At 35.5% G+C, this 25,717-nt stretch overlaps 1 protein-coding gene across 6 annotated transcripts; it reads left to right on the top strand.

Moving 5' to 3' along the window:
* The first annotated feature begins 251 nt into the window (after positions 1 to 251).
* On the top strand, positions 252 to 24,986 carry nr5a1a (nuclear receptor subfamily 5, group A, member 1a). 6 transcript variants are annotated; one of them, XM_067395516.1, is made up of 8 exons: positions 252 to 454; positions 1,705 to 1,848; positions 2,762 to 2,903; positions 6,882 to 7,366; positions 12,972 to 13,130; positions 17,416 to 17,535; positions 17,837 to 17,981; positions 21,969 to 24,986. In XM_067395516.1, the coding sequence occupies exons 2-8, from the start codon at positions 1,735 to 1,737 to the stop codon at positions 22,223 to 22,225; spliced, it is 1,422 nt and encodes a 473-aa protein (XP_067251617.1). In that variant the 5' UTR covers positions 252 to 454; positions 1,705 to 1,734; the 3' UTR covers positions 22,226 to 24,986. The 6 variants fall into 6 exon arrangements, with proteins under 6 accessions (XP_067251617.1, XP_067251620.1, XP_067251618.1 ...); XM_067395519.1 differs by having other exon boundaries at positions 1,705 to 1,843; XM_067395517.1 differs by lacking the exon at positions 252 to 454 and adding an exon at positions 1,383 to 1,515.
* The last annotated feature ends 731 nt before the right edge of the window (positions 24,987 to 25,717 follow it).

The raw sequence follows: 25,717 nt of genomic DNA on the forward strand, positions 1-25,717 counted from the left end.
CAAACATAATTATATCAGATAATAATTAGCCTATATAATTCGATAATAATAAGCTACAATCATTTTAAAACAATTGAATACTGCAACAAAAACAGCTACAGCAGAACAAAATTTAAACAACAATTTGTTCTTGCATTATATTATCTGTTAATGTAGCAATGATCAATGGTGTAAATGACCAAACTTTTCCCCCCCTCTGGACTGATAATAAAATGCTGCGGCTGTAAAGACTGGCGCGCATCATCTTCACGAGAGCTGTCACATGAGCGCGCTATCCAATGAAGACCTCGCCAACACTCAGAGGAAGACGTTCAGACTCCGAGGAAGACCTGAGACCTGTTAGATTCCTCCTGAAGTTTCTGAAGGACTGACCGGACCGCGTTACATCACTGGAGCCGAACGGGAACGACACTCGTGTGAAGCCGCTCGCGCATGCTGCTCGCGCAGGTTCATGGTAAGCTTTGAAAAACAATCATTCTGAAGAAAATGCGCTTCATTCGGACTCATTTCTCGTCGTCACGCAATTTAAGTTTCAGCTCTCACGCTGTGACGCACAAAAAACATCGAATACAGGTGAATTAATAGCCTACTGATCATCTGCGTCTCGTCTGTAATATACAGTTGTTTTTAAACAGCAGTCATGTATGATCTTGCATCATTAAAATGCGTTGATTAAAGCTTATTCTGCCGCTGAATCAGTGCACAGATATTCATGAGTTTCATGCATTTTCATGTAGTTAAACATGGATATCAAATGTGTCTTAGAAACGGTTTCTTTTATGCACAGATATAGTTCAATTGTGGATAAATAAATTCGCTGAAAATGTTATTAAAGGGAAATGTGAAATATTTCTTATAAGAAATTAAGTCTTTCTTTTTTAAAGCTTAGCTTTTTGCATCATTTTAATATTTCTTTATTTAAATATATTGCATTGATTTAACGCAAAACAAAGACATTTTCTGTATCATTAGTTTACAAAACATTCAGAAAACTAATTCGATTTTAAAAAAAAAGTCTTTAAAGGAGAGAGAGAAAATCAAAAAATAGCGACAAATTCCACTATATGTAGAAATTCATAACAATTTGGCTTTCTAGTGTGTAGATTTACATATAAAATTATCAGAATGTAACTTTTAGTTTGTTTGTTTATCAATAAATTATATTTAATAATAACAGCAGTACAGTCAAATATTAATAATTATTATTTTAATCAATCCTTTTTCGTACAAACTATTAGTGAACTGGTCTTGTTCATCTCGTGGTGTGTGTGTGTGTGTGTGTGTGTGTGGTGGGCGTGGGAGTAGGTGTGTGTGTGGGTGTGTGGGTGGTCAGGCGACATGACAAGAGTCAATATGATAAAAATCCATCTTTCCTCTGCGTGCACAGAATAAAAGAGGTGCTTTGGGAGCTCTGGATCCAGCATTATAATTTTTCTCCCATGAACGTCGTTTGATTGGACACTTTCACACGGTCGAGCGTCGCTTTCTCTGATCACTGTTCGGGGATTCGCGAAGGTATTTCACAGCGCATATGTGCTTTACGCGATGAAGATGTTTTGTGGAATTGATGTGGTTTAGATAAAGAACGCACGTGCACAAGTAACCAGTCTTTTTTTATTTCTGAATTCATTATCAATACTAATTTGAAGAATGTTAACACGTTTTTTTTTTTTTTTTTTTTTGCCCCCTCTGGAACAATCCCAGCGTGTCTAACAGAATCAGGTGATTGAGTTGATGGAGAGGAGGATGGACTTCACGGCAGATGAAGAGCTGGAGGAACTGTGTCCGGTGTGCGGGGATAAAGTGTCCGGATATCATTACGGCCTTCTTACCTGCGAAAGTTGTAAGGTACGATTATAGTTCTCATTTTATGAATGCGTAAATATTTCGGGTTATAATTAGGCTATACAATTGAGTGTGTATGTACTCTAAAAATGCTGGGTTAAAAACAACCCAAGTTAGGGTTACAAATGGACAAACCCAGCAAATGGGTTAAATGTTGCTCAACCTGCTGTGTAGATTTATTTAACTCAACTATTGTTTAAAAATGACTGTATTTCTTGCTTAAAATGAATCCAAAGTATATTGGAAATTAACAGTTATTAATGTTTAATAAATGAAACAATAATTAAACAATAAACATTATAAATGTTCATCTTTTGATTATTATTGTTGCCTCTAGTAATTATGTGTCTGATTTTAATTTCCAACCCATTTTGGGTTCATTTAAATCCACACATATAGTCATTTTTAAACAATAGTTGAGTTAAATAAAACTGTCCAGCATGTTGTTGTTTTTTTTCCGAGTGTAGGCTAATTATTTTAATGTATGTTATGAAAAGTATTACTGCATTGCAGCCTTTGTTCATTTTATTAATGCAATCCATTTCGTAATTTGTACGTAACCTAATAATATGTTTTGGTTGTATGACATGAAAATACATACTGTTCAATAACCCACTGGCTGCTACACTCTTGAAAATAAAGGTTCCAAATGTCACATTTAGTTCCGCAAAGAACCTTTCAGTGAAGTTCTTAAAATGACCTTTTTTATTCTTTGTGTGACATTGTAACAATCTAAAGAACTTTTTACACTATAAACATCCTTTAGTGCAGTGAAAAGGTTCCATTTTAAGAGTGTAGAGATTCACATCTAAGAAGGCTGAAACTAATTTCTAAAATGGCCTGTTAAGATTACATGCAACTGTTTTTTTAAAAGTTGACACAACCTGACGGAATGTAACTCTTATTATCATGACAGGGGTTTTTCAAGAGGACGGTTCAGAATAACAAGAGATACACGTGCACACAGAACCAGGATTGTGGCATCGACAAAACCCAGAGGAAGAGATGTCCCTTCTGCCGCTTCCAGAAGTGCCTCAGCGTCGGCATGAGACTCGAGGGTAAGCACAGCTTCTCATCAGACAAACTGAAAAACATTTGGCTTTTGCTGTAAAGGATCCTCGTCAGATTTATAAGAAGTCGCCCTGAATGTCCTGATTCTGTCTTGAACGGTTGTGTGTTTGAACATGGCTGAATATAATGCTTATTATTTGATATTATATCACTCATAAAAAAAAATAAAAAATCTGTAAAATATATCTGGAAAAATCAGGAAACCATTTAATGTAATAATTCATGATTCATTATTATGGGTTTTAAACTCTAATAACACATCTAAATAAACTTAAATGTAATCAATAATGTGCAACATGTACATCTATATTAGTTAAACTTTAAAATGTGTTTTAATGTTTGTACACTGTAAAAAAAAATATTTTTCATGATTTGCTATCACAACTTTTTTAAAAACTTTTATCAAATCAGCTTACGTTCACAAACGTTGTTCAAATAACTTAATATTTAGAGTTTCTGTTGAATAAATTACTCTCTTTCTTTGTATCAACTCAAGTTTTTAGTTTTAATGAACTCAGCAAGGTTAGGCGATAAGTTAAACCATTTTAACAGTGTATTCTCTCCCAAATCCATTTAAATTCATTATTTGAAAGTTTTATTTGGTGGAAGATATCCTCGCCGTCTCTTATTTTGCTGTGGTGCGCGCGATTCCCAGGCCGAGTGCAGAGAAGCACCTGTTTCCGCGCGCGCCTGTGACACATTCCTCACGCGCTGATAAGACTCGCGGATTCATGGAGACTCCAGTTGGAGAGTTCACAAAAACCAGAGCGGAAAATGTCCATATGAAGAGAAATATCCACTTGCTTTCGCCCTGACTTACTTAAGCAAAACCGTGCCAAGCATTCCTTGCTTTATTTGGCTTTTTAATCACGGTTCTCCGAAAATATCCTTCTTACATTGTATCCGATGAAGAGTACATCTGCAAAATGTAAATAATATTTGGTCCCACTTTATATTAAGCACTATGTGCACTTATTGTACAATTATTGTGATGTACAGTAGTGGTCAAAGCTGAAAACTGACATCTTCACCCTTTATTCAAATATTACTAAATTTGGGTTACACTTTATTTTACGGTGTCCGTGTCACAGTCTAATTATATATTTAAGTGCTGAGTAATAATAATCAACTACATGTACTTACTATAGGGCTAGGGTTTAGTTAGTTGCTTGTAATTATGCATCATTTATAGTTATTACTACAGTAACTACTTGTAATGTACATGTAACAAGGACACTGTAAAACATGCCGCGTTACCAAAACATGCCAAATTGTGCCAACATCATTTCTGGCCAGGCTGTCATACAAAGAAATTATGAACATGCAAAACAAGAGAGGACCAAGGAAATATTAATAACTGATTATTTTGTGGCTTTTCCTGTCAGCTTTTTGCTTTTCTATGCATTTTATTTGTATAGTATGTAACCTGTAGCTAGTTTGTCTTTTTTGATAAATAATTTTGTCTGATAAAAACCTTAATCAAGTTGAATGTTTTGTTCTTTCCTCATATTTTGAATGGTTTAATGCAGCTTTTAATGACTAAGGTAATTAACAACAAATATCCCCTCCGGACTCACTTTTGCCACTACTGTACATGTTTTTACACTCTACTCATATTTAAAATGTGCACTCTAAAAAATGCTGGGTTAAAAACAACCCAAGTTGGGTTGAAAATGGACAAACTCAGCGATTGGGTTAAATGTTTGCTCAACCTGCTGGGCAGTTTTATTTAACTCAACTATTGTTTAAAAATGACTATATGTCTGGCTTCAAATGAACCCAAAATAGGTTGGAAATTAAAAATCAGACACATAATCACAATCAAAATCAAAAGGGCATCATTTATTAATAAGCAATTTAATAAATGTTTATTGTTTAATTATTATTCTTTAAACTTATCACTGTAAACCCCAATGCTCAAAATAATTAATTGGTTTGAGTTGGACAAACTTAAATTCAACTAATTAGTTCAGTCAAATGAACTTGTATGAGTATTTAGCACTTTCTTTTTCTTTCGAGTTCACAGATCTGACACATTTTAAGTAAACTGAACTGTTTCATTGTTTTGAGTTTTATGAACTAATTTCTTTTAATTTAGACAAACTTAAGTTTATCTGAAACTGCAGGATTTCTATTTCCCAGCATGCAGGATAATTTTAAGTTAAATGTATGAATTAGTTTACTGAAATATTTAAATATTAGAACTATTAAAATGTATGAGTACAAAATAAAAATCTACTAGTTCTGCTTACTTAAACTTGGAATTTCTCAACTTAAAATTTTCGATTGCCTCAATTTCTTTCTCAAAATTATTTGGGTTTAGAGTGTATTAATAAATGTTCATTTCCAATATATTTTGGGTTCATTTTAAGCAAGCAATACAGTCATTTTTAAACAATAGTTGAGTTAAATAAAACTACCCAGCAGGTTGGGCAAACATTTGACCAATTGCTGGGTTAAAACAACCCCGTTTCTGGGTTTATCCCTCCGGACATCACTTTTGGTCACTGCTGTACATGTTTTTACACTCTACTCATATTTAAAATTTATACATTATAAAAAAATGCTGGGTTAAAAACAACCCAAGCTGGGTTAAATATAGACAAACCCAGCGGCTGCACTCTAACAAATGCTGGGTTAAAACAACCCAAGTTGGGTTGAAAATGTACAAACCCAGCAATTGGGTTGGGTTAAATGTTTGCCCAACCTGCTGGGTAGTTTTATTTAAACCAACTATTGTTTAAAAATTGCTATATGGCTAGCTTAAAATGAACCCAAAATAGTTGGGAAATTAAAAACCAGATTCAATTAGAGGCAACAATAATAGACAAAAGGTGAATGTGTATTTTATTAATATAAATTCAATAGTTTAATGGTTTATTAATATAAATGTATTAATAAGCAATTTAATAAATGTTTATTGTTTAATAATTATTCATTGAACATTAATAAATGTTCATTTCCAACATACTTTGGGGGTAACACTTTATTTTACAGTGCCGTAGTTACATGTTACTACATGTACTTACTATAGTAATAACAGTAAATTATGCATAATTACAAGTAACTAACCCTAAACCAAACCCTAACCCTAACTGTAACTCTATAGTAAGTACATGTAGATAATTAATAGTACTCAGTACTTATTTGAGTATTTACAATGTAATTACGGCACTGTAAAATAAAGTGTAACCACTTTGGGTTCATTTTAATTAAGCAATACAGTAATTTTTAAACAATAGTTGAGTTAAATAAAACTACCCAGCAGGCTGGGCAAACATTTTACCCTACCGCTGGGATAAAACAACCCAATCGCTGGGTTAGTCCATTTTCAACCCAACTTGGGTTGTTTTTAACCCAGCATTTTTTAGAGTGTGGGTTACTCAAACTGCTGGGGTTTTAACTTAATTGTTGTTTAAAAATTACTGTACTGCTTGCTTAAAATGAACCCAATGTATGTTGGAAATTAACATTTATTTATATGTTTAATAAATGAAGATAAGTTGAATGCATAATAATTAAATAATAAACATTTATTAAATTTCTTATTAATAAATGTTCACCTTTTGATTATTATTGTTTCCTGGAGTAATTATGTGTCTGATTTTTAATTTCCAACATATTTTGGGTTCATTTTAAGCCAGACATAAAGCCATGTTTAACAATAGTTGGGTTAAATAAAACTGCCGAGCAGGTTCGCCAAACATTTAACCCAACCACTGGGTCAAAACAACCCAATCGCTGGGTTTGTTCATTTTCAACCCAACTTGGGTTGTTTTTAACCCAGCTTTTTTTTAGAGTGTGTATCCACCTCTACAGCAACACAAGTGTTTTACAGTACAACATCAACACATCAAGCACACTGTATCTAACAATTATTATTTTGAAATGAGTACATAGTGGTTGAAGACAGCTAATGTAAAGCGTGACTTCTGAATGCATCCTGCCGCTCTCTCTTTCCCCAGCGGTCCGTGCAGATCGAATGAGAGGAGGAAGGAACAAGTTCGGCCCCATGTACAAGCGTGACCGTGCCCTGAAACAGCAGAAGAGAGCTTTAATCAGAGCCAGCGGCTTTAAGATAGAGTCCAACCCGACCCTCCTGTCCACCAGCCAGACGGAGTACCCTCTTCCCGGATCTCTGTCGGGCCTCCACCCCCCTTCTCTCTCCTCTCCCGAGTACGACTGCCCTCCGCTCTGCCCTCCGGCGCTGGGTGTAGCGCTGCAGAGCTACGGCTCCTTCCCGGCGCAGTACCAGTACACCGCTCCCTCTTTACCGAGCAGATCCATCAAGGCAGAATACCCAGATGTGTACTCCAGTTCACCAGACTCCTCTCTCGGGTACCCGTACCCTGACGGCTGCATGCCCGCGTCCCCACACTCCAGCCCCATGAACCCCGGGATGCCTCCACTGGTGCTGGAGCTGGTCATCTGTGATCCGGATGAGGAGCAGGTAAGGATCAAATCAATCAATGCACACTAAAAAAGTGGGTAAAATCTACTTTATTTAGGAGGAGACTTTAACTATCAGTACTTACATCAACAAAAACTAATTATTAGGTTCAGTGTGCTTATTGTGTTGATGTTGTGTTGCTAACACTATTGAGGTGGATACGGGGAAGGTTAGGACAGGTTTGGTGGTTTGGTAGATTGAAGGGCGGGTTAACAGTGTAATTATAGATTACAGATGTAATTACAGGCGGGTGTTTTTTAAGGGGTAACTCTTTATTCTGCAGTGTTCCTGTTAAATATTTTACATGTACTCTAAAAAATGTTGGGTTGACCCATGTTTGGGTCAAATATGGAGAAACCTAACCATTGGGTTTAAAAATGTAATTAAAAAAATTAAACCAACAGTTGGGTTTGTGCCAAACATGCACTCTAAAAAATGCTGGGTTAAAAACAACCCAAGTTGGGTTGAAAATGGACAAACCCAGTGGTTGGGTTAAATGTTTGCTCAACTTACTGGGTAGTTTTATTTAACACAACTGTTGTTTAAAAATGAACCCAGAATATGATGGAAATTAACATGTATTAATATGTTTAATAAATGAACATTTATTGATAAGTTTAATGAATAATAATTAAACAATAAACATTTATTAAATTTCTTACTTTTGATTATTATTGTTGCCTCTAGTAATTATGTGTCTGATTTCTAATTTCCAAGATATTTTGCAGTTATTTTAATCCAGACATACAGTACTTTTTAAACAATAGTTGAGTTAAATAAAACTGCCCAGCATGTTGGGTCAAACATTTAACCCAACCGCTGGGTCAGAACAACCCAATCACTGGGTTTGTCCATTTTCAACATAAGTTGGGATGTTTTTAAACCAGCACTTTTTACTATACTATAGTATAACAGTAAATTATGCAGTTACAACCCTAAACCTAATGATATAGTAAGTACATGTTGTTAATTAATATTACTCAGTAACTTAATTTTATACTTACAATGAAGTGTAACCTTTTTAAATATTACAATGTAAACATGTAAATACACAATAAGTGCTTTGTATCAACTGATAAATTTAAATGTTAGTACATTGTAAAGACATCTATAATATAATACGGGTCCATTTAACCCATAAAAATGACATTTGTTACTTTTTTTCTTTTCTTTTGTCAGTTTTAGTCAGATTGAATGCCATTTTTGACTTGAACAAAACCAGTTAATTTAGAATTTAAGGTTATCTACGAAAATCACTTTTTACAATGTAAAGATTTCTGGCATTGATTGAACAATAATTCAAATATTGTGTGGGAACATGTTTCCCTCATTGTCTGTGGTATTTATAAAATCTTTACAAACCTGTATGACTTTCTTTATTAAGTGAAATGCAAAATATATTTTAAAGAATGCCTCAGCCATACAGTGAAAGTCAATGCGGTCAGCATAAACTTTGTTGGACCCCATTGATTTTCATTGTATGGAAAAAAACACTTACATTGGTCATACAGGTTTGAAACAGCATGAGGTTGAGTGAATGATGCTAGTTTTTATTTTTGTGTGTACTGTGCCTTTAAGAGAGGTGGATTCTGGGATTTCAAGATGCATAATTATGCTGTTGCTAATTCAAACCTGGTCACAAAAAAAAGACCATAAATGTAACATTTTTTTTAAAATGGAATGATTGTGCTATATTTTAGTTCAATAATGTATATATTTTTCAGTAACACTTTACAATAAGGTCAATTTGTTAATATTAGTTACATGAACTTATAATAATAATAATAATAAAAAAAACATTTAGCCTATTAATCTTCAATATTTACTAATACACTATTAAAATCAAAAGTTGTATTTGTTAATATTATTTAATGGACCTGAGCTAATATGAATTAACAAAGAACAATTTTATTGTTATTAACTAACATTCATAAAGATTAATAAAGTGATGCACCGATATTAAATTTCTCTGTCGATACCACAGCCGATTATTCTGAAATATATCTGCTTTGATTTTCTTAAGGAAAATCTCTCCCAACTAATGTTGTAAACTATACAGAGAACCCTCTCATTCGGTACATTGCTAAAATATTAACCCAAACTATTTATTTTCAGATATAATAATTACACTCAAATAAAATCTGAAATGTTTGTAAATAATAAACACTTGTCTTATATAATTAACAGTTAATAAGCTCCTCTCTAGTGTTTTTATAGCTTACTGTGAACTTTGAGGTAAATGCAATGTTAAGTGACACATTTGATGTCTTTCTGGTGGTTGAAACATTGATTGAGCGATTACATGAAACATTATTCATTTTGATAAGTTGTCTGTATTTTTCAACGTATCTTTTGATGTTCATTCATGTTCATTCCTTCATATAACTTGTATTCAAGTGGAGGAAAAGACTCGTCACTGCCGCTTGAGGAGCTACAGCGATCTGTCACGTCACATTTAAGAGCGTGAAAACGACATTTATTGTTAGAATTTCCTGATAAAATGGACAGAATTTGAAAGCTGAGACATTTTTTCATATCAGAAGTAACAAAGCACAAAGCTCTTTGTGATTATTCGTTGAGAGGCACGTTTGGTGTAGGAAAACCTGCAGACCTGGCAACCCTGGCTTGAACTATGGGTGGATCATAGGGTCAATTGGAGCCTGCATTAATGTAGCTATATTTTTTTAATGTTAAAGGCCCACTGAAGTGCCTTGGAACGCACAGCTTTATTCACTGTGTTGATGTAATTTCCAATGAAACAGGTAGACAGAGAGTGAAGCTCCTCCCCTTTTTCAAAATAGCCAATAGCGTTTCCCCTAGATCACAGCTCGGCCAGAGCCGTTGAGCTCATAAAACCCAATTTTCCTCTAACTCTAACCGTTTCTGCTCCATATTGCTTTAAAGTATATCATCATTTAGAATTCAAATGTGTCTGAACGTCTCGTGGTCTGAGCCGACTCACGCGTATGATCCGCTCTGTGCTCTCGTGTCTCTGAACCGGAGCAGACTGTGCTCACTATATACCATATAGATACTAGTAAATGTGTGAACAAATGGCCGATTCCAGCCGCAGCTTCAGCGTCTGTTTATAGTGTAGGAGGGGCGGGACTTTAGATTCTAGAGAGCATTTGATTGGACAGAAGATTTGATGAGAAACTGAAGTCTGCGGTGTTGTCATGAAAATCCGTGATCCATTTTAGCGGAAGTGAGACTGTAAGTTTTGAATGCTTATATCTCCTAAATGTGAATTTTGTCATTGTTTTGGAACACACCAGCTTATTCATAACCTTAAGGCTAACATATTCATACTAAAAGCTAAAAAAACAAACAAAAATTAAATTTCAGGGGGACTTAAATGCAATATTGTCGCATTAACTTCGACAGCCTTTACCCTTTGGTGTTGTTTGGGGTCTTTTTGACCTCAAATTATGTTTCCTGAAATAAAAAACAAGTTCAAATGACTTTTTACAGTTGTCAACACTTTCTAGATCTAAAAAAACAAAAATTAAATTGGAATGATTTTATGTTCGTGTGAAAAAAAAAAAAAAAGGCACACTCAGAGACCCCGCTTAGGAAATTCATCCTCAAAATCAGAAACAACGCATAACACACATAGACACAAATGAAGTGGCACACTTTAAAATGTCCACAATGCAATTTGTTCTCATTTGTTATTCAGTTCATTGCATTTTGATGTTCGTGTTGTGTATTTGTACTCAATATGTAATATAACTGTTAACTTTTGTTCTGTTTATTTAGTAACTGAATTGTAGATTAAATTTGTAGAATTATATGAAAAACAGATGTCTGAAATAAATGACTAAAAACTTTTCTCTTTGTAACATCTTGTTCAGGTTTGATTCTAATCATAGTGTAACATTATTGAAAAACACAAAAAATTCTAAACTTTGACAAAAAGTAATTTTTATTGTTATAATTGTGATTTCATAATATGTAGATATGAATCCAACTGGAAAAACTTGTGAAAAGATCTCTTTCAGTTAGTCAAATAGCAAATAGTGGATCTCTGCAGCCATCTACTGGTAAACTGGTTACTTTTAAAATTGCATTTTCCAAAAGATGGGCAAAAATCTTACACGGAACCATCAAATTATTAATGTTAGAAATGTGGGTCTTTTATAAAGTGAATTTCACATTAAAAAAAAAAAAAAAAACTTGTTTCTGTATAAAAACCTATTTTAAAAAATATCTTTACATTTATTTATATCAATTTAAAAAATATCATAAATCCTCCAAAACCTGCACAAATGTGGAGAAAATTTTTTTAATAAACTAAGTAAAATTACATTAGTTTAAAGGATGTATATATATATATTGTTACAAAATTACATTTTGTTGCCTGTGGTCATGTCCACTCCAAACGAACAGTGCATAAGGGTTAAATTCACTGTTTTTATGCCTCCTTTTTATTGTCAGGATATAATCAGCACCGATTATCAGCTATTTTTAAATAATAATGAAAATAATTGCTTTTATCAGCCGATACCGATTATTGGCCGATATATCAGCGCATCTCTAATAAATACTGTAACAAATATATTGATCATTGTTAGTTAAAGGGTTAGTTGACCTAAAAGTGAAAATAATGTCATTTATTACTCACCCTCATGCCGTTCCACATCCTTAAGACCTTCATTCATCTTCTGAACACAAATTAAGTTATTTTTGATGAAATCCGATGCCAGCAATGACATTTCCTCTCTCAAGATCCATTAATGTACTAAAAACATATTTAAATCAGTTCATCTGAGGTCAGTGGTTCTACCTTAATATTATAAATGAGAATATTTTTGTGCGCCAAAAAACAAAATAACTAACAAAAATCTAGTGATGGCCGATTTCAAAACACTGCTTCATGAAGCTTCGGATCTTTACTAATCGAATCAGTGGTTCGAAGTGCCAAAGTCACGTGATTTCAGCAGTTTGATACGCGATCGGAATCACTGATTCGACACAAAAGATTCGTAACGCTCTGAAGCAGTGTTTTGAAATCGGCCTTCAAGAGATATTGTCTTTTTGGGGGGTTTTTGGCGCACAAAAAGTATTCTCATTTCTTTATAATATTAATATTGAACCACTGTACTCACATGAACTGATTTAAATATGTTTTTAATACCTTTATGGATCTTAAGAGAGGAAGTAGCATTGCTGGCTATGCAGGCCTCACTGAGCCATCGGATTTGATCAAAAATATCTTAATTTGTGTTCTGAAGATGAACGAAGGTCTTACGGGTGTGGAACGACATGAGGGAGAGTAATTAATGACAGAAATTTCATTTTTGGGTGAACTAACCCTTTAATGCATTATCTGATGTTAACTAATAGGACCATATTATAAAGTATTACTATTTTTTCTTTAATATTTTGCATTTATTGCATGGTAATATTCACCTCTAAATTAAAGACCATTTATTTCCATATAAAATAATATATTTTATTAAAACATTTTAGAAAAAACAAACAAACAATTTTTTACTAAAACACTATTTTTCAATGAATGCAGTAAGAACAGAGCAAATGTATTTAATATTCCAGCATTCTTATGCATGCACTTGTTGCTCTGTGTTTGGCTCCATGTGTGCAGGTGAGAGGGAAGATCTGTGCGTACCTTCACCAGGAGCAGAGCGGCAGGGGTAAACTGGATAAACCGCGGCCCTTCAGCCTGCTGTGTGTCATGGCGGATCAGACATTGTTCTCAATTGTGGAGTGGGCAAGAAGCTGTGTCTTCTTCAAGGAACTAAAGGTACAGCTCTGAGATAAGACGTGATCTCTGATCATCCAAATACGTGTTTTGTCTAATAAAAGCCAAACTATTTTGGAGAAAGTCTGCTATTTTGTCGCCAAATCATGTATCTTAGTGAAAGATAACATTTAGGGACGCCGAGGCATTCAGATATTGTTCTCAAGCAGCTTTAAAACGAAGATTACATTTGAATGTTTGGATTTTAGTGGTAGTTTCGCTGATATCTGTGTAGAAGCGTCAAAGTTGGAATTCTTGCTCGGTCTCCAGAGGTTTTGACTTTTGAATTTTAACTAAATATATCAGATCTGGACACTCAGTTGCTATTCGCATCAGGGAGTGTTGCAAATCACAGAAGATTTGTTGCTGCTGTGATTCAGAAACAGATACAGTGTTGACACTGCCCTCTCAAACTTCATTCCCAAAGAGCTCTGACCTGTTATAAATGCCTTTATCGTCAGCCCCGACAGATATCAGAGCGAATATTCGGTCGATAAGAATGAATTCAAGCAAATCTTGTAGAATTTCAAACTTTGTCACACCTGCATAACCGTTGCATATTTTTCGCACTGTGCATTCCATTCTGTGGTCATGGCAACCAGCGTCAGGATTGCAAGCGTGAAATGTGTCCGTTTGAAAATGCTTTCAGAAGCGCTTAATTACATTCCGCGCAGCAGATAACTCAGGAATCCTAGCGCTCCCTCTCCGCCGCATTGTTCCCGACCTCTGAAAGGTATCGTGCCATGTGGAAAAATGTGCATTCGGATTGAAAAGGGGTTTTATTAAACTCTACTTAGCGCATGTTTGTTGTGTACATGCTATTAGGTTTGTGCATGGCAGTCTAAAGTGTGACACAAACATGAGTGAGGTCAAGTCGGCAGGGCTCCAGGCTGTGGATTAGATGTGGATATATGGTTTGAGTAATTGTGTCTGTGCTGAGGTTGATATATGTGGCGCTACGCTTCTTTACTGCCGCCCACTGCGTGTCAGAACACTGACACGACGTGGCCTTCAAAACCGGAGTGCTGTATATGAGCACAGGGTATATGGGGGAGGAAGACGTGGACACGGAGATGGAGAGACCGATGAAGGACGAGAGGTGAGGAGGTGCGAGAGGTCATCGTCTGCCACTCGTAAATACAACCCACAAGGACTCTCGTTCCCTCGTTTTATGATCACTGTCCGCTTAGCCACTCATCCGTATGCAGTTGTTGTATTGCTTTGGATGTAAGAGCAGCTTGTATGGACCCAGGCTTTTCCCACATATACTCATTTACACAAAAGGCAAGCTTTGAGATCTCACATTTATTTGACCGAAAACCAATCACTCGTCTCTGTTTATGAGCTCTCATGTCATTCCAAACCTGTATGACTTTCTTTCTACTGTGGAATGCAAAGAAATATATTTTGAAAAATGCTTTTTTTTTTCTGCATATACAAGGAAAGTGAAATGAGTTAATGAAAAATATCTTCTTTTATTTTCAACTGTTTTTGTCCATAAAATTAAAGTCAATGTGGTCCATAACAACACTGGGTCCAGTCAGGGCCGGATTTACCTCATATTGCAATGTAGGGAAAATACATTTTTGTGGCCCTCAAATAACCACCCTGACCCCGGTAGCTTAGATACGTGTTAAACTATATCTTGTCACTGTTGGGTGGAAACCTCAGGTCCAAAAGTAAAAAAAAAAAAAAAAACCACTGTATTTCTAAAATAAACACTGTTGTCAAAGTTGATATTGTGGCTTTACATATGTTCAGACACTTGCATGTGTCGTCTTCTACCAAAATCAAGCTCAAATGAAGGCTTTAGACCAGTGAATGTCGGACATGTTTTGTCCATCATTAGAACGGCCGCATCTGAGGCAGTAAACGCTACACATTACGCTTTAATCAACTTACAGGTTGTAAAGTTTACTGTAGTTATGCGGACTCTCAGTTTTTACTGTCATTTGCCCAAAATCTCATGTTATAAAAAGATGTAGTGCTACACACAGGCTATTTAAAGGATAAGTTCAGAATTTCCTGATAATTTACTCACCACCATATCATCCAAAATATTCATGTCTTTCTTTCTTCTGAACACAAATTAAGATATTTTTGATGAAATCTGAGAGGTACAGTGGCATGAACAAGTATGTGAACCCCTTGCAGAATCAGTTATTTTAATAAAATAAGAGGGATAATAAAAAATGCATGTTATTTTTTGTTTAGTGCTGTCCTGAGTAAGATATTTTATATAAAAGATGTTTGCATTTAGTTCACAAGACAAAACAATAGCTGAATTTATTAAAATAACCCCATTCATAAGTATGTGAAGCATTGATTCTCAATACTGTGTGTGGTTCCCTGATGATCCACGACTGTTTTGTGTTTTGTGATGGTTGTTCATGAGTCTCTTGTTTGTCCTGAGCAGTTAAACTGAGCTCTGTTCTGCAGATTCTTCAGTTTTCAAGCATTTTTGCATATTTGAACCCTTTCCAGCAGTGACTGAATGATTTTGAGATCCATCTTTTCACACTGAGGACAACTGAGGGACTCAAACACAACTATTAAAAAAGGTTCAAACATTCACTGATGCTCCAGAAGGAAACACGACGCATTAAGAGCCGGGGGTGAAAACTTTTGAACAGGATGAAGATGTCCAAATGTTTCTTATTTTGTTTAAATATCATTGTTTTTCATTTAGTACTGCCCTTCAGAAACAACAGAAGATACTTGCATGTTTCCTGGCATAAAAATTAAGTACAATTTACCTTGATATTTGAATTCAAAAGTTTTCACCCCCCAGCTCTTAATGCATCGTGTTTCAAGGTCCAGAAAGGTACTAAAGACATCGTTAAAACAGTCATGTGACTGCAGTGGTTCAACCTTAATGTTATGAAGCGATGAGAATATTGTGCGCAAAAACAAAACAAAAATAACAATTTTGTTCAACAATTTCTTCTCTTCACTGTCATTATCCTTACGCAGATGACAGTTAGCACAGTGAAGGCTTCCGTGTTCACGTCCAAATGCCGGCTCAGTATTGGCCAAAGCTGATCATGTGATCAGCACAACACATGCGTGTGATGCTGACACAGGAGCCAGCCAATGACTCCTTCTGACGATGAACCTGGAAGCGCTGGACATAAACAACGTATGAGAATGACACCGAAGAGATTGTTGAAAAAAATTATTTTGTTTTTGTGCAAAAAGTATTCTTGTCTCTTCATAACATTAAGGTTGAACCACTGCAGTCACATGTTCCTTTCTAGACCTTTAAAGTGTTGATTAAATTGCTGTCTATGGACGAGCCATATACCTCTCAGATTTCATCAAAAATATCTTAATTTGTGTTCTGAAGAGGAAAGAAGGTCTTAGGGGAATGACATGAGGGTGAGTAATTAATGACAGAACTTTCATTTTTGGGTGAACTAACCCTTTAAGGTTTTTGATGAAAACATTCCAGGATTATTCTCCATATAGTGGACTTCAATGGGCACCAAAAGGTTGAAGGTCCAAATGTCAGTTTGAGTGCAGCTTCAAAGAGCTCTACATGATCCCAGACGAGGAATAAGAGTCTAATCTAGAGAAACAATTGTTCATTTTCACTGTTGAACCCCAGTGAAGTCCACTATATGGAGAAAAATCCTGGAATGTTTTCCTCAAAAACCTTCATTTCTTTTTGACTGAAGAAATAAGACATGAACATCTTGGATGACATGGGGGTGAGTAAATTATCAGGAAATTTGAATTCTGAAGTCAACTAATCCTTTAAAGGGATAGTTCACCCAAAATTTAAAATGTGCTGTTCATTTACTCACCCTCAGGCCATCCAAGATGTAGCTGACTTTTTTTCTTCAGTAGAAATTAATAAGAATTTTAGCTGAAACTGTGCTGCTTGGTGACTCATATAATGCAAATCAATAGCTACCGTCACTTTGAGAGTCAAAAATGACTAAATGAATACTGCCATGTGTATTTTGCATTATTGTGCATTATTTTTAAAACTGTTATGTCGTTACATAGCCTTGTTTACTGAAATCATGTGACTTTGGCGGTTTGATGCGTGCTCCTAACCCGATTCAAAACTAAAGATTCGTAAAGCAGTGTTTCGAAATCACCCAGCACTAACTGAACCGTGCTTTTCCCGCATTAGGGAGGACTAAGCTGTGTTCTGTTTATTCTTCTCTTAAAAAGTCCTCACAATGACCCACTTCAGTTACAATATTATGCTTTAAATCATCGGTATCATCGAGGTCCAATACTGTGAGTACATAACAACTCTTCATTTCCCATGATTTAGGTAGGAGATCAGATGCGACTGCTGCATAACTGCTGGAGCGAGCTGCTGCTTCTCGATCATATCTGCAGACAGGTGCATCATGGGAGAGACAGCAGTCTGCTACTCATTACAGGACAGGAGGTGAGTTTTTCCAAGCGATCATTAATAATAACAATTTCATATCATTATGGAAAAGCAGAACATTTCAGTATGGGACATCTATGTTACACATCTCAAACAGTAAATGCATATGCTTTTGACTAATATAATCGTAAGGAAAAGGAGGGAGGATGACTCTGTGTGCATATTATTTCAGGCTTCGCATGTTGTTATTTGGCCGTTTAATGCTCCAAACTTTATTGAAGCATGAGTGATGTTGTCTGGAAACGCCTCACTGCCCTTTGTGGAAGATCTGCAGAGTAATGAAGGTGTTGTGCTGTAGGTGGATCTGTCCGCGGTGTCTGACGCGGGGCCGCCTCTGTCCAGTATGGTGCAGAGAGGACAGGAGCTGGCCAGGAGACTGCAGCTGCTGCAGGTGGACAGAAGAGAGATGGCCTGTCTGAAGTTCCTCATCCTCTTCAACCCCAGTGAGTCTGACTCTGACCCAGTTCACACGCCACTCAGCTGCTAACTACATACTTTTTAGTACATAGTGAGACACAGTAGCTATGTTTCTATCCAAAGTTCCCAATTTGAATATCACACAAAACATTTGTGAATACGCAAGATAAATTCAAGAGAACCATCATCACTTCCTGGGAAATTGGTGCAAAATATAATAAAAATGGAAGTTGGTGCAATCTGCAAAGATTTTTCATACATCATAAATGACTTTCGTCTCAGAGCGCGCAGACGAAATGCTATACAGACTTTGGCGTTTCAGATCCACCAAACCAACATTTGAGATGCTGCAATGCGATTGGTCCGCTGGTTAGTCCCGTTATCCAATCACATCCTGAGTTATTTTTGTGCATGGAGGGATTTATTTAGTAAACGTATTTCCATCATAGTTTACGCTCTGGATTAAAAAAATGATCTGCCTCAATTTAGCATCCAGTGAAAATGAATCCATAATACAAAGAGTTGTGGTAATATAAAGCCATAAGCTGCTATGGTTGCACATTTTAAGAATTTTTAGGCATGTTTTACTCCACTGAATATAAAGTAGGTTTATTTTTTCATGATCATTTTTATATGGTTTATAGACTTTAAAGCAGAGGTTCTCAACCAGGGGTTCATAACAATATATATATATATATGGTATAATATATTAATCAGTTTATTTTAATGCTTATGGGTCAAAGACATTTAGATGTCCGCATCAATAGAAATTTACAAAACTGATTTTGTATACATATAAAAGTGCATTAAATGCAACTAAAATGTCTACTTTTAATGTTTCAAATAGTTTTGGGAGAATAAAATGTCAAAATGTGGGTGAAATAATGTTCCTTTATCATTCAGTGTAACACTTATATTTATGTAAAATTGAAACAACATAATTATTCTGACCTGTATGTATTAAAATATATACCTGTAAAATAAGAGAGCATACAAAATTTTATTGCATTTTAAATGAGTAAAAAATTCTTGCTGACAAATGCGCAAAACCTAGGAGAGTGACAACGTTTAAAATGTAAAATTACAATTAATTATTCTTTAATATGGCATAAATAGATATTTGTTGGAAATATCCCTGACAAAAATCCCTGATTCTGTAAATCATGGTAAAAATGTATGATATTAAATTTTTTGCTCAGAAAAATAAAAAAACAAGCAAATTAATATTATATTATATTATATTATATTATATTATATTATATTATATTATATTATATTATATTATATTATATTATATTATATTATATTATATTATATTATATTATATAACAAGCATTAAAATAAACAGACTAAAAATAAAGATTTTTTTAATGAATTTTAATGGGCATTTTTATACATTTTATAAATACACTCTTTTTATGTAGTTATGGCAAGCTCAAAAATATTTTTACCTGTAATTTCTACCCGATAAAATATTTTGAAGAATGCTTATTCTTGATCCATATCCAGTAAATCATAAACTATTGGAAGTTATTGACTTTGTGGACAATCGGGAGCATTGTAGACAAAAAAAGGATGAGAGCCTGCCTTAAATTGTAATGAAAACAATACAAATAAGCTATTGCACATTTTAGTGATTCTTAAAAACATTAAACATACAAAGTTTGTGACAACATGCCCCAGTACGCAGGCTAGATGGGGTAAGTTGTCACATTGAGCCTGTCATTAAACAGTCGAGTAGAGTTTAGACAAAATGTGAACAGTCGGACAATTACAAAACAAAAATTCATGAAACAGCAAAAATGTAAATCAATTGTATAAAATTGCAATATGTGACAAACTGCTCTGAACCAGACATTTGCTTAATCTGACCTGGTCTCCCCTTTATCATTTGAGCACATTTTACAGCAACATACTTTGATTTTGGGAGGCACTAATTGCAGTACTTACTGCATATCCTAAACTCAGCACAGTTCAATAAATATTGCAAGCACTTAATAAATGAATAAATACAACACCATCTCTTGTACCCAGCAACAAACGCTTTCCTAGAAATGTCCAATTACAATTTCATTAGGCACAATAAACAAACATATCTGAAAGGAGAAAACTGCATTTGAAAGAGAAAGAATGTGTCATCTCCTCTCACTCCGTCACATTGATTTTTTTTCATTCTTTGCCCAAATGAAAGCAGCTTTATTGAGTAATTTGTGTCCTTCAAATGTACTGAAAAGATTATTCAACATTTTAATTACTGTGTGAATGGCTCTTCTGATGAGCTCTGCTAATGCTTTAAAGTGCTCCATTAATGGGTCAGACTATTGTCACCCTAACACACACACACACACACACACACACACACACGTTGGGTTTTCATGTTTTATGGGCTCTTTCCATAGACATAATGATTTTTATTAACTGTATATTCTATCCCCTAACCCTAAACCTACCCATCATAGAAAACTTTCTGCATTTTTTTTATTTTCTGAAAAACATCACTTAGTATGATTTATAAGCTGTTTTCCTCATGGGGACCAAAAATGTTCCCACAAGGTCAAAGATCTCTGGTATTGTCCGCATTATCTATCAGGTTTATTATGTTTTTATAAAATGCTGAAGTGAGTGCGCAGTTATATTTTACCTCTATACAGCTCTCTTCTCTAACTTGTACATCCAAAAACATGTTTGCTCCATTGCATTGTTGAAGGATCAGTGTGTTTTGTCCCATATAAAGCTTTAATGGCCAATTAAAACATATTAGTATAGTTAAATGTGCTAATTCACAAGATCAATACATCCTTTATTAAACAGTTTTGTCAAAATGAACACATCTTTACAGATGGCGTTGAGATGCTGAATAGATTCATTCAATTCTATCAGCACTTAATGCGAGCAGCACCATAAGAGGGCATAACGTCGCGTTGTTTATAGGGGAGGTTCATGTGCCAATAGCAACTTTTCCATTGTCGGGCCAGTGTGAGCCAGGGCTTTCAACGGGCCGGGCTGGGCCAATAGCCTCGGGCCTGTAACAGGGGAAGCTCTCAAAAAAAAAAAAAAAAGTTACTTTATTTTATGAGATATGCGGAGATAAATACAGATATCAGACAGTCTGGTAAGAGACGAGACGGAAAGATAAAATAAATTGAATTTCTTCAAGCATTTACCATGTTTACTATGGTAATGGTTAGCATGCATAGTCTTTTACATGGCATATAAATATTTCTGCCTTATACGGTGATCAGAATCCACATCAGAAGTTATTTCAAACCCTTGCTGCTGTCTGAAAGTATGCTAAAATGTTTTGGTTGCACTTTATGTTACAGTACGTGCACATATATGTACTTACAGTGTACTTACCTAAGAAACATTGGTTAAGGTTAGGTTTGGGGGTAGGTTCAGGGTTAGTACCTTGTTATTACCCAGTTATTGCAATTACTATAATAAGTACATACTATGTACATGGGCAACAGGACTGTAAAATAAAGTGCTACCAAAGTTTTTAATGCTTTTGTTAGCTGGTATATGAAATCATCCGCAGCGCTCCGCCTTTGTTCGTAACCAAGCCTGAGCTGGCCCACTTTGGACCAAGGTATTCGGTGGGCCAGAAAACCCTAGCCATTGGCCACAAGGAAGCCCCAGATGAGGCTAATAAGTAGCCAAGGAAGACGTAGCTGGATTCTTCCTCATCCCCGACCGCACTGAATCAGTATTTATCATGATTACTTTCATTTGACTGATCAAGCTTTTATATGTAGTTTGGGGTAACTAAAGCTTTATAGGTTTGATGCTTATAATAATGCAAAAACTGACACTTAAAATCATTTCAAACAAAAAAACATCTAAATGTTGACAAAAAAAAAAAAAATAGTCATTGGTAATATCTAAATATGTATCCAAATGCAAAACTTAATCAAATTAATTATGTATCAGAATGGCTAGAATCTGCTCTACACACACACACACACACACACACACACACATGCACATGCTATAATGATTTGTCTGGTCCTCAGATGTGAAGCTCCTGGAGAACCAGCAGTTTGTGGAGAGCGTCCAGGAGCAGGTGAACGGCGCTCTGCTGGAGTACACGCTCTACTCGTACCCTCAGTGTCTGGACCGCTTCGGTCAGCTCATACTGCGGCTGCCTGAGGTGCGTTCGCTCAGCGCGCAAGCCGAGGACTATCTGTGCTACAAGCACCTGTGCGGAGAGGTGCCGTGCAACAACCTGCTCATAGAAATGCTTCACGCCAAGAGGTCGACCGCGGTGTGAACCTGACATTCGAACAAGAGTTTAAGCCATATGTGCAAGATGGATGGTGAACAGTTTTCCAAAGGCAATTATTTCATACTTTACGTGATGAATGTACAGAATCTGTATTCCTTTTTAAGCATGACAATCACTGATGGACACGGAGGTGTTTTTATATTTGCATAGTGTTTCCTTCTTAGTGCTCTTAGCGTCTCGGCTATAAAGGTAATAACTGCAGAGTATAATCTCTATAGAGTGCAACAGCTGGTTTCGGAAGTATTTTTTCCATTTATTTTTTGCCATACAGATTCGTTTAAGCATAATAAGCCACAAGGTGATTCATAACATTACAAACATTGATGTGAAGCCAAAAAGTATTTGAAAATCGGACAAAAAGTACTTAACAGCTTTAGTGAGGGAAAAACTACAATCCCATGAAGCACTGCGAACACTATAATCGAATTAAAAATGATGGAGAAATATAGAACTTATTTGAAAATGTTAATTATATAAATAAAACAATATATTTTAAGTTTATTACAAAATATGCATCAGCATTTTGTTAAATGTACCTTGTGTTCTTTTCTTTTCTTTAATACTTTTAAGGTCCAGCTATAATATTTCCATTTGAATACAGTACATAATGTGTTATCCGCAAGGTATATACCTTATAGGTATATATGCACTCCAGACAAGTTTCTTTTCAGGTAAAGTGGGCCATCCCTGATTTATCAGAAAATAATACTGCATTATAGAAATTTTAAATTTTTTTATTAACATATACATTTATTTAAAAAAAAAAAAAACATTTCAATTATATTCAACAGTTCTACAGTTAACCCCCCCCCCCCCACCAAAAAAGAACATATTTTCATCAAATTCATAAAAGTTCACTTAATTCACATGTAAAATTCAAAACAACTGATAGAAAATGTTGTGTTGATATTAAATTTGAATGTCAAAATATGGATGAAAATTACTCTACAACATATTCAAATGTGACTATAAACACATGCAACAACAAATCGGCTAATAAGAGGAACATTTAATATGTAAAAAACACATTTTTTAAAATGTTATTCTTTGCATTTTATTCCCTGTAAACTGTAGTAACAAAATAGGAACTGTCACAATAATATTTGTTTACATTTAGGGTATGTTTACACGAAAACGGTATGCTAAAAACTGAAAAGGTTTTCTTTTGCATTTTTCGTGTATAGACGACAATGTTGCGATTCTTGTTCACACATGAAAATTTGCTGTATTCTGCTGCCAAGCCAGTAGATGGCGATGTCACTTTGTAAAAATATATAGACTGAACAAATAATATGCATGATGTCACTGTTTCATAAATTTGTGTTTTTGTAGTTTACATGGAGACGATAATGGTCTTGTTTTCAAATACGTACACTTTGAAACCCATTTTCAAAAGTTTGCATTTTCAGGCCCCCAAAATGCCATTGTCATGTAAATGAACGGCCAAAACACATAAAAAGGTTTCAGTTTTTAGTTGAAAATGGTGTCATGGGAATGGCTCCTTTGTGAACAACCTTATAAGTTAGAAATGAAATCTTATGTCAAAGGGTTTTTTGCCTTTCAGCATGAGACAGTGATCCTTTGAGGTGAGGCCACGCCCACCAGTATCATATTGCATCAGCCAAATCTATTTTATCATTTAAAGAAATAGTGTCTCTTCAATTAAAGGTGCAGTGTGTACATTTTAGGTGGATCTATTGACAGAAATGCAATATAATATACATAACTATGTTTTAAGTGGAGTATAAAGACCTTACATAATTAAGCGTTATGTTTCCATTACCTTAGAATGAGCCGTTTCTATCTTGTTCTTCTTCGCGGGTCTCCTTACATGTTAAGGCACTATTATGCGCCGGCATGTTTCTACAGCAGCCCTAAACGGACAAACTGCTCTACAGAGCGCGTTTCGTCACTATGTTGTTGCTGTTGTTCTTCTTTGGTGTTTTTAGAGGCAGCTTGCATCATCACTATGCTGAATACACACGAAGAAGAAGTAGTGGTAGTAGTTGTCGTCTAGTTTATTAGAAACAGAGACTGTTCTTTGTTAGAAGTAAGAAGAAACCTCATTGCTTGACTGGCTACTCTCTGCTGTCTCAGACGACATATTCGTTCTGCGTCCGCCACCGGGAGGGGTGAGCAGCGGACTGAGCAATTCGCAACCGCACCACTAGATGCCGCTAAAATTACACACTGCACCTTTAAATACCATTGTTATGCTTTGAATGTGTAAACCCATTGAGCACAGTATAATCAAACTTAAACGGCCCACTTTACCTGCATTCACACTATATATACAAATTTTTAAGTATTTGTAGAGCGTAGGAAGACTGACTCGATTACATCACTCGCAGTGCTTCATGGGAGTGGGCGGAGCTAAATATCTCTTTTGATGCGTTCTGCTGGTTTCGACTCTCTGATTGGTGGAATTTTCTGTACAGCATCATGGGTGATGTAGTTTTACTTCTGGAACCGACGGTTGCTCTCTATAGTCTAAGAGCGATATTTATGTATTTATGTTATTTACCTTATTGCTCCTGTGCTTTTAAATGGAGGATGAGTTTTGTACTTTTCTTGTCAATTCAGTAGCTATTTTAAAAAACATTCCAAAAGGGGCTGATAACAACAATCAAATTAAACAAAAGAAGGTATTTATTGAGATAATGTAATTAACAGTATCAATGAATGTATTTAAAGCACATTTTTACATAGATTACACATTTATTTGTCTTTCCATTTAATTTGGTCGCAATAAAATCAAATAAAAACATGCTGTGTGTGTGTGTGTGTGTGTGTGTGTGAGCAATTGTGTGTCTGTGCATGTGCGTCAGAGTGTGTGCATGTCCGTTTTTGTCTCTGTGTGTGTGTGTGTGTGTGCGTGCACGTTCATCAGAATGTGTCTGTGTGTTTGTCTGTATATTTTTGTCTGTGTGTGTGTGCATGTGTGTCAGTGTGTATCTGCGTGTGCGATTGTGTGTCTGTATGTTTTTGTCTCTGTGTGTGTGTGTGTGCATGTGAGTCTGTGTGTGTCTGTGTGTGTGTGCGTCAGTGTGTATCTGCGTGTGTGATTGTGTCTCTGTGTGTGTTCATCTGAGTGTGTATGTGTGTGCGATTGTGTGTATCTTTGTGTGTTTGCAATTTTGTGTGTTTGTGTGTGCGTGCATCAGAATGTGTCTGTGTGTGTTTTTGTCTGAGTGCGTGTCTGTGTGTGTATCTGTTTGTGTGCGATTGTGTGTCTGTATTTTTTGTCTCTGTGTGTGTGTGCATGTGAGTCTGTGTGTATCTGCGTGTGCGATTGTGTCTCTGTGTGTGTTATTGTCTCTCTGTGTGTATGTGAGTCTGAGTGTGTGTGCATGTGCGTCAGAGTGTGTGTCTGTGTGTTTTTGTCACTGTGTGTATCTGCGTGTGTGCGATTGTGTGTCTGTTTTTGTCTGTGTGTGTGCATGTGCGTCAGAGTGTGTGTGTATCTGTGTGATATTG

The sequence above is a fragment of the Chanodichthys erythropterus genome, chromosome 9 (genome assembly GCF_024489055.1).
Source record: "Chanodichthys erythropterus isolate Z2021 chromosome 9, ASM2448905v1, whole genome shotgun sequence".
NCBI lineage: Eukaryota > Metazoa > Chordata > Actinopteri > Cypriniformes > Xenocyprididae > Chanodichthys > Chanodichthys erythropterus.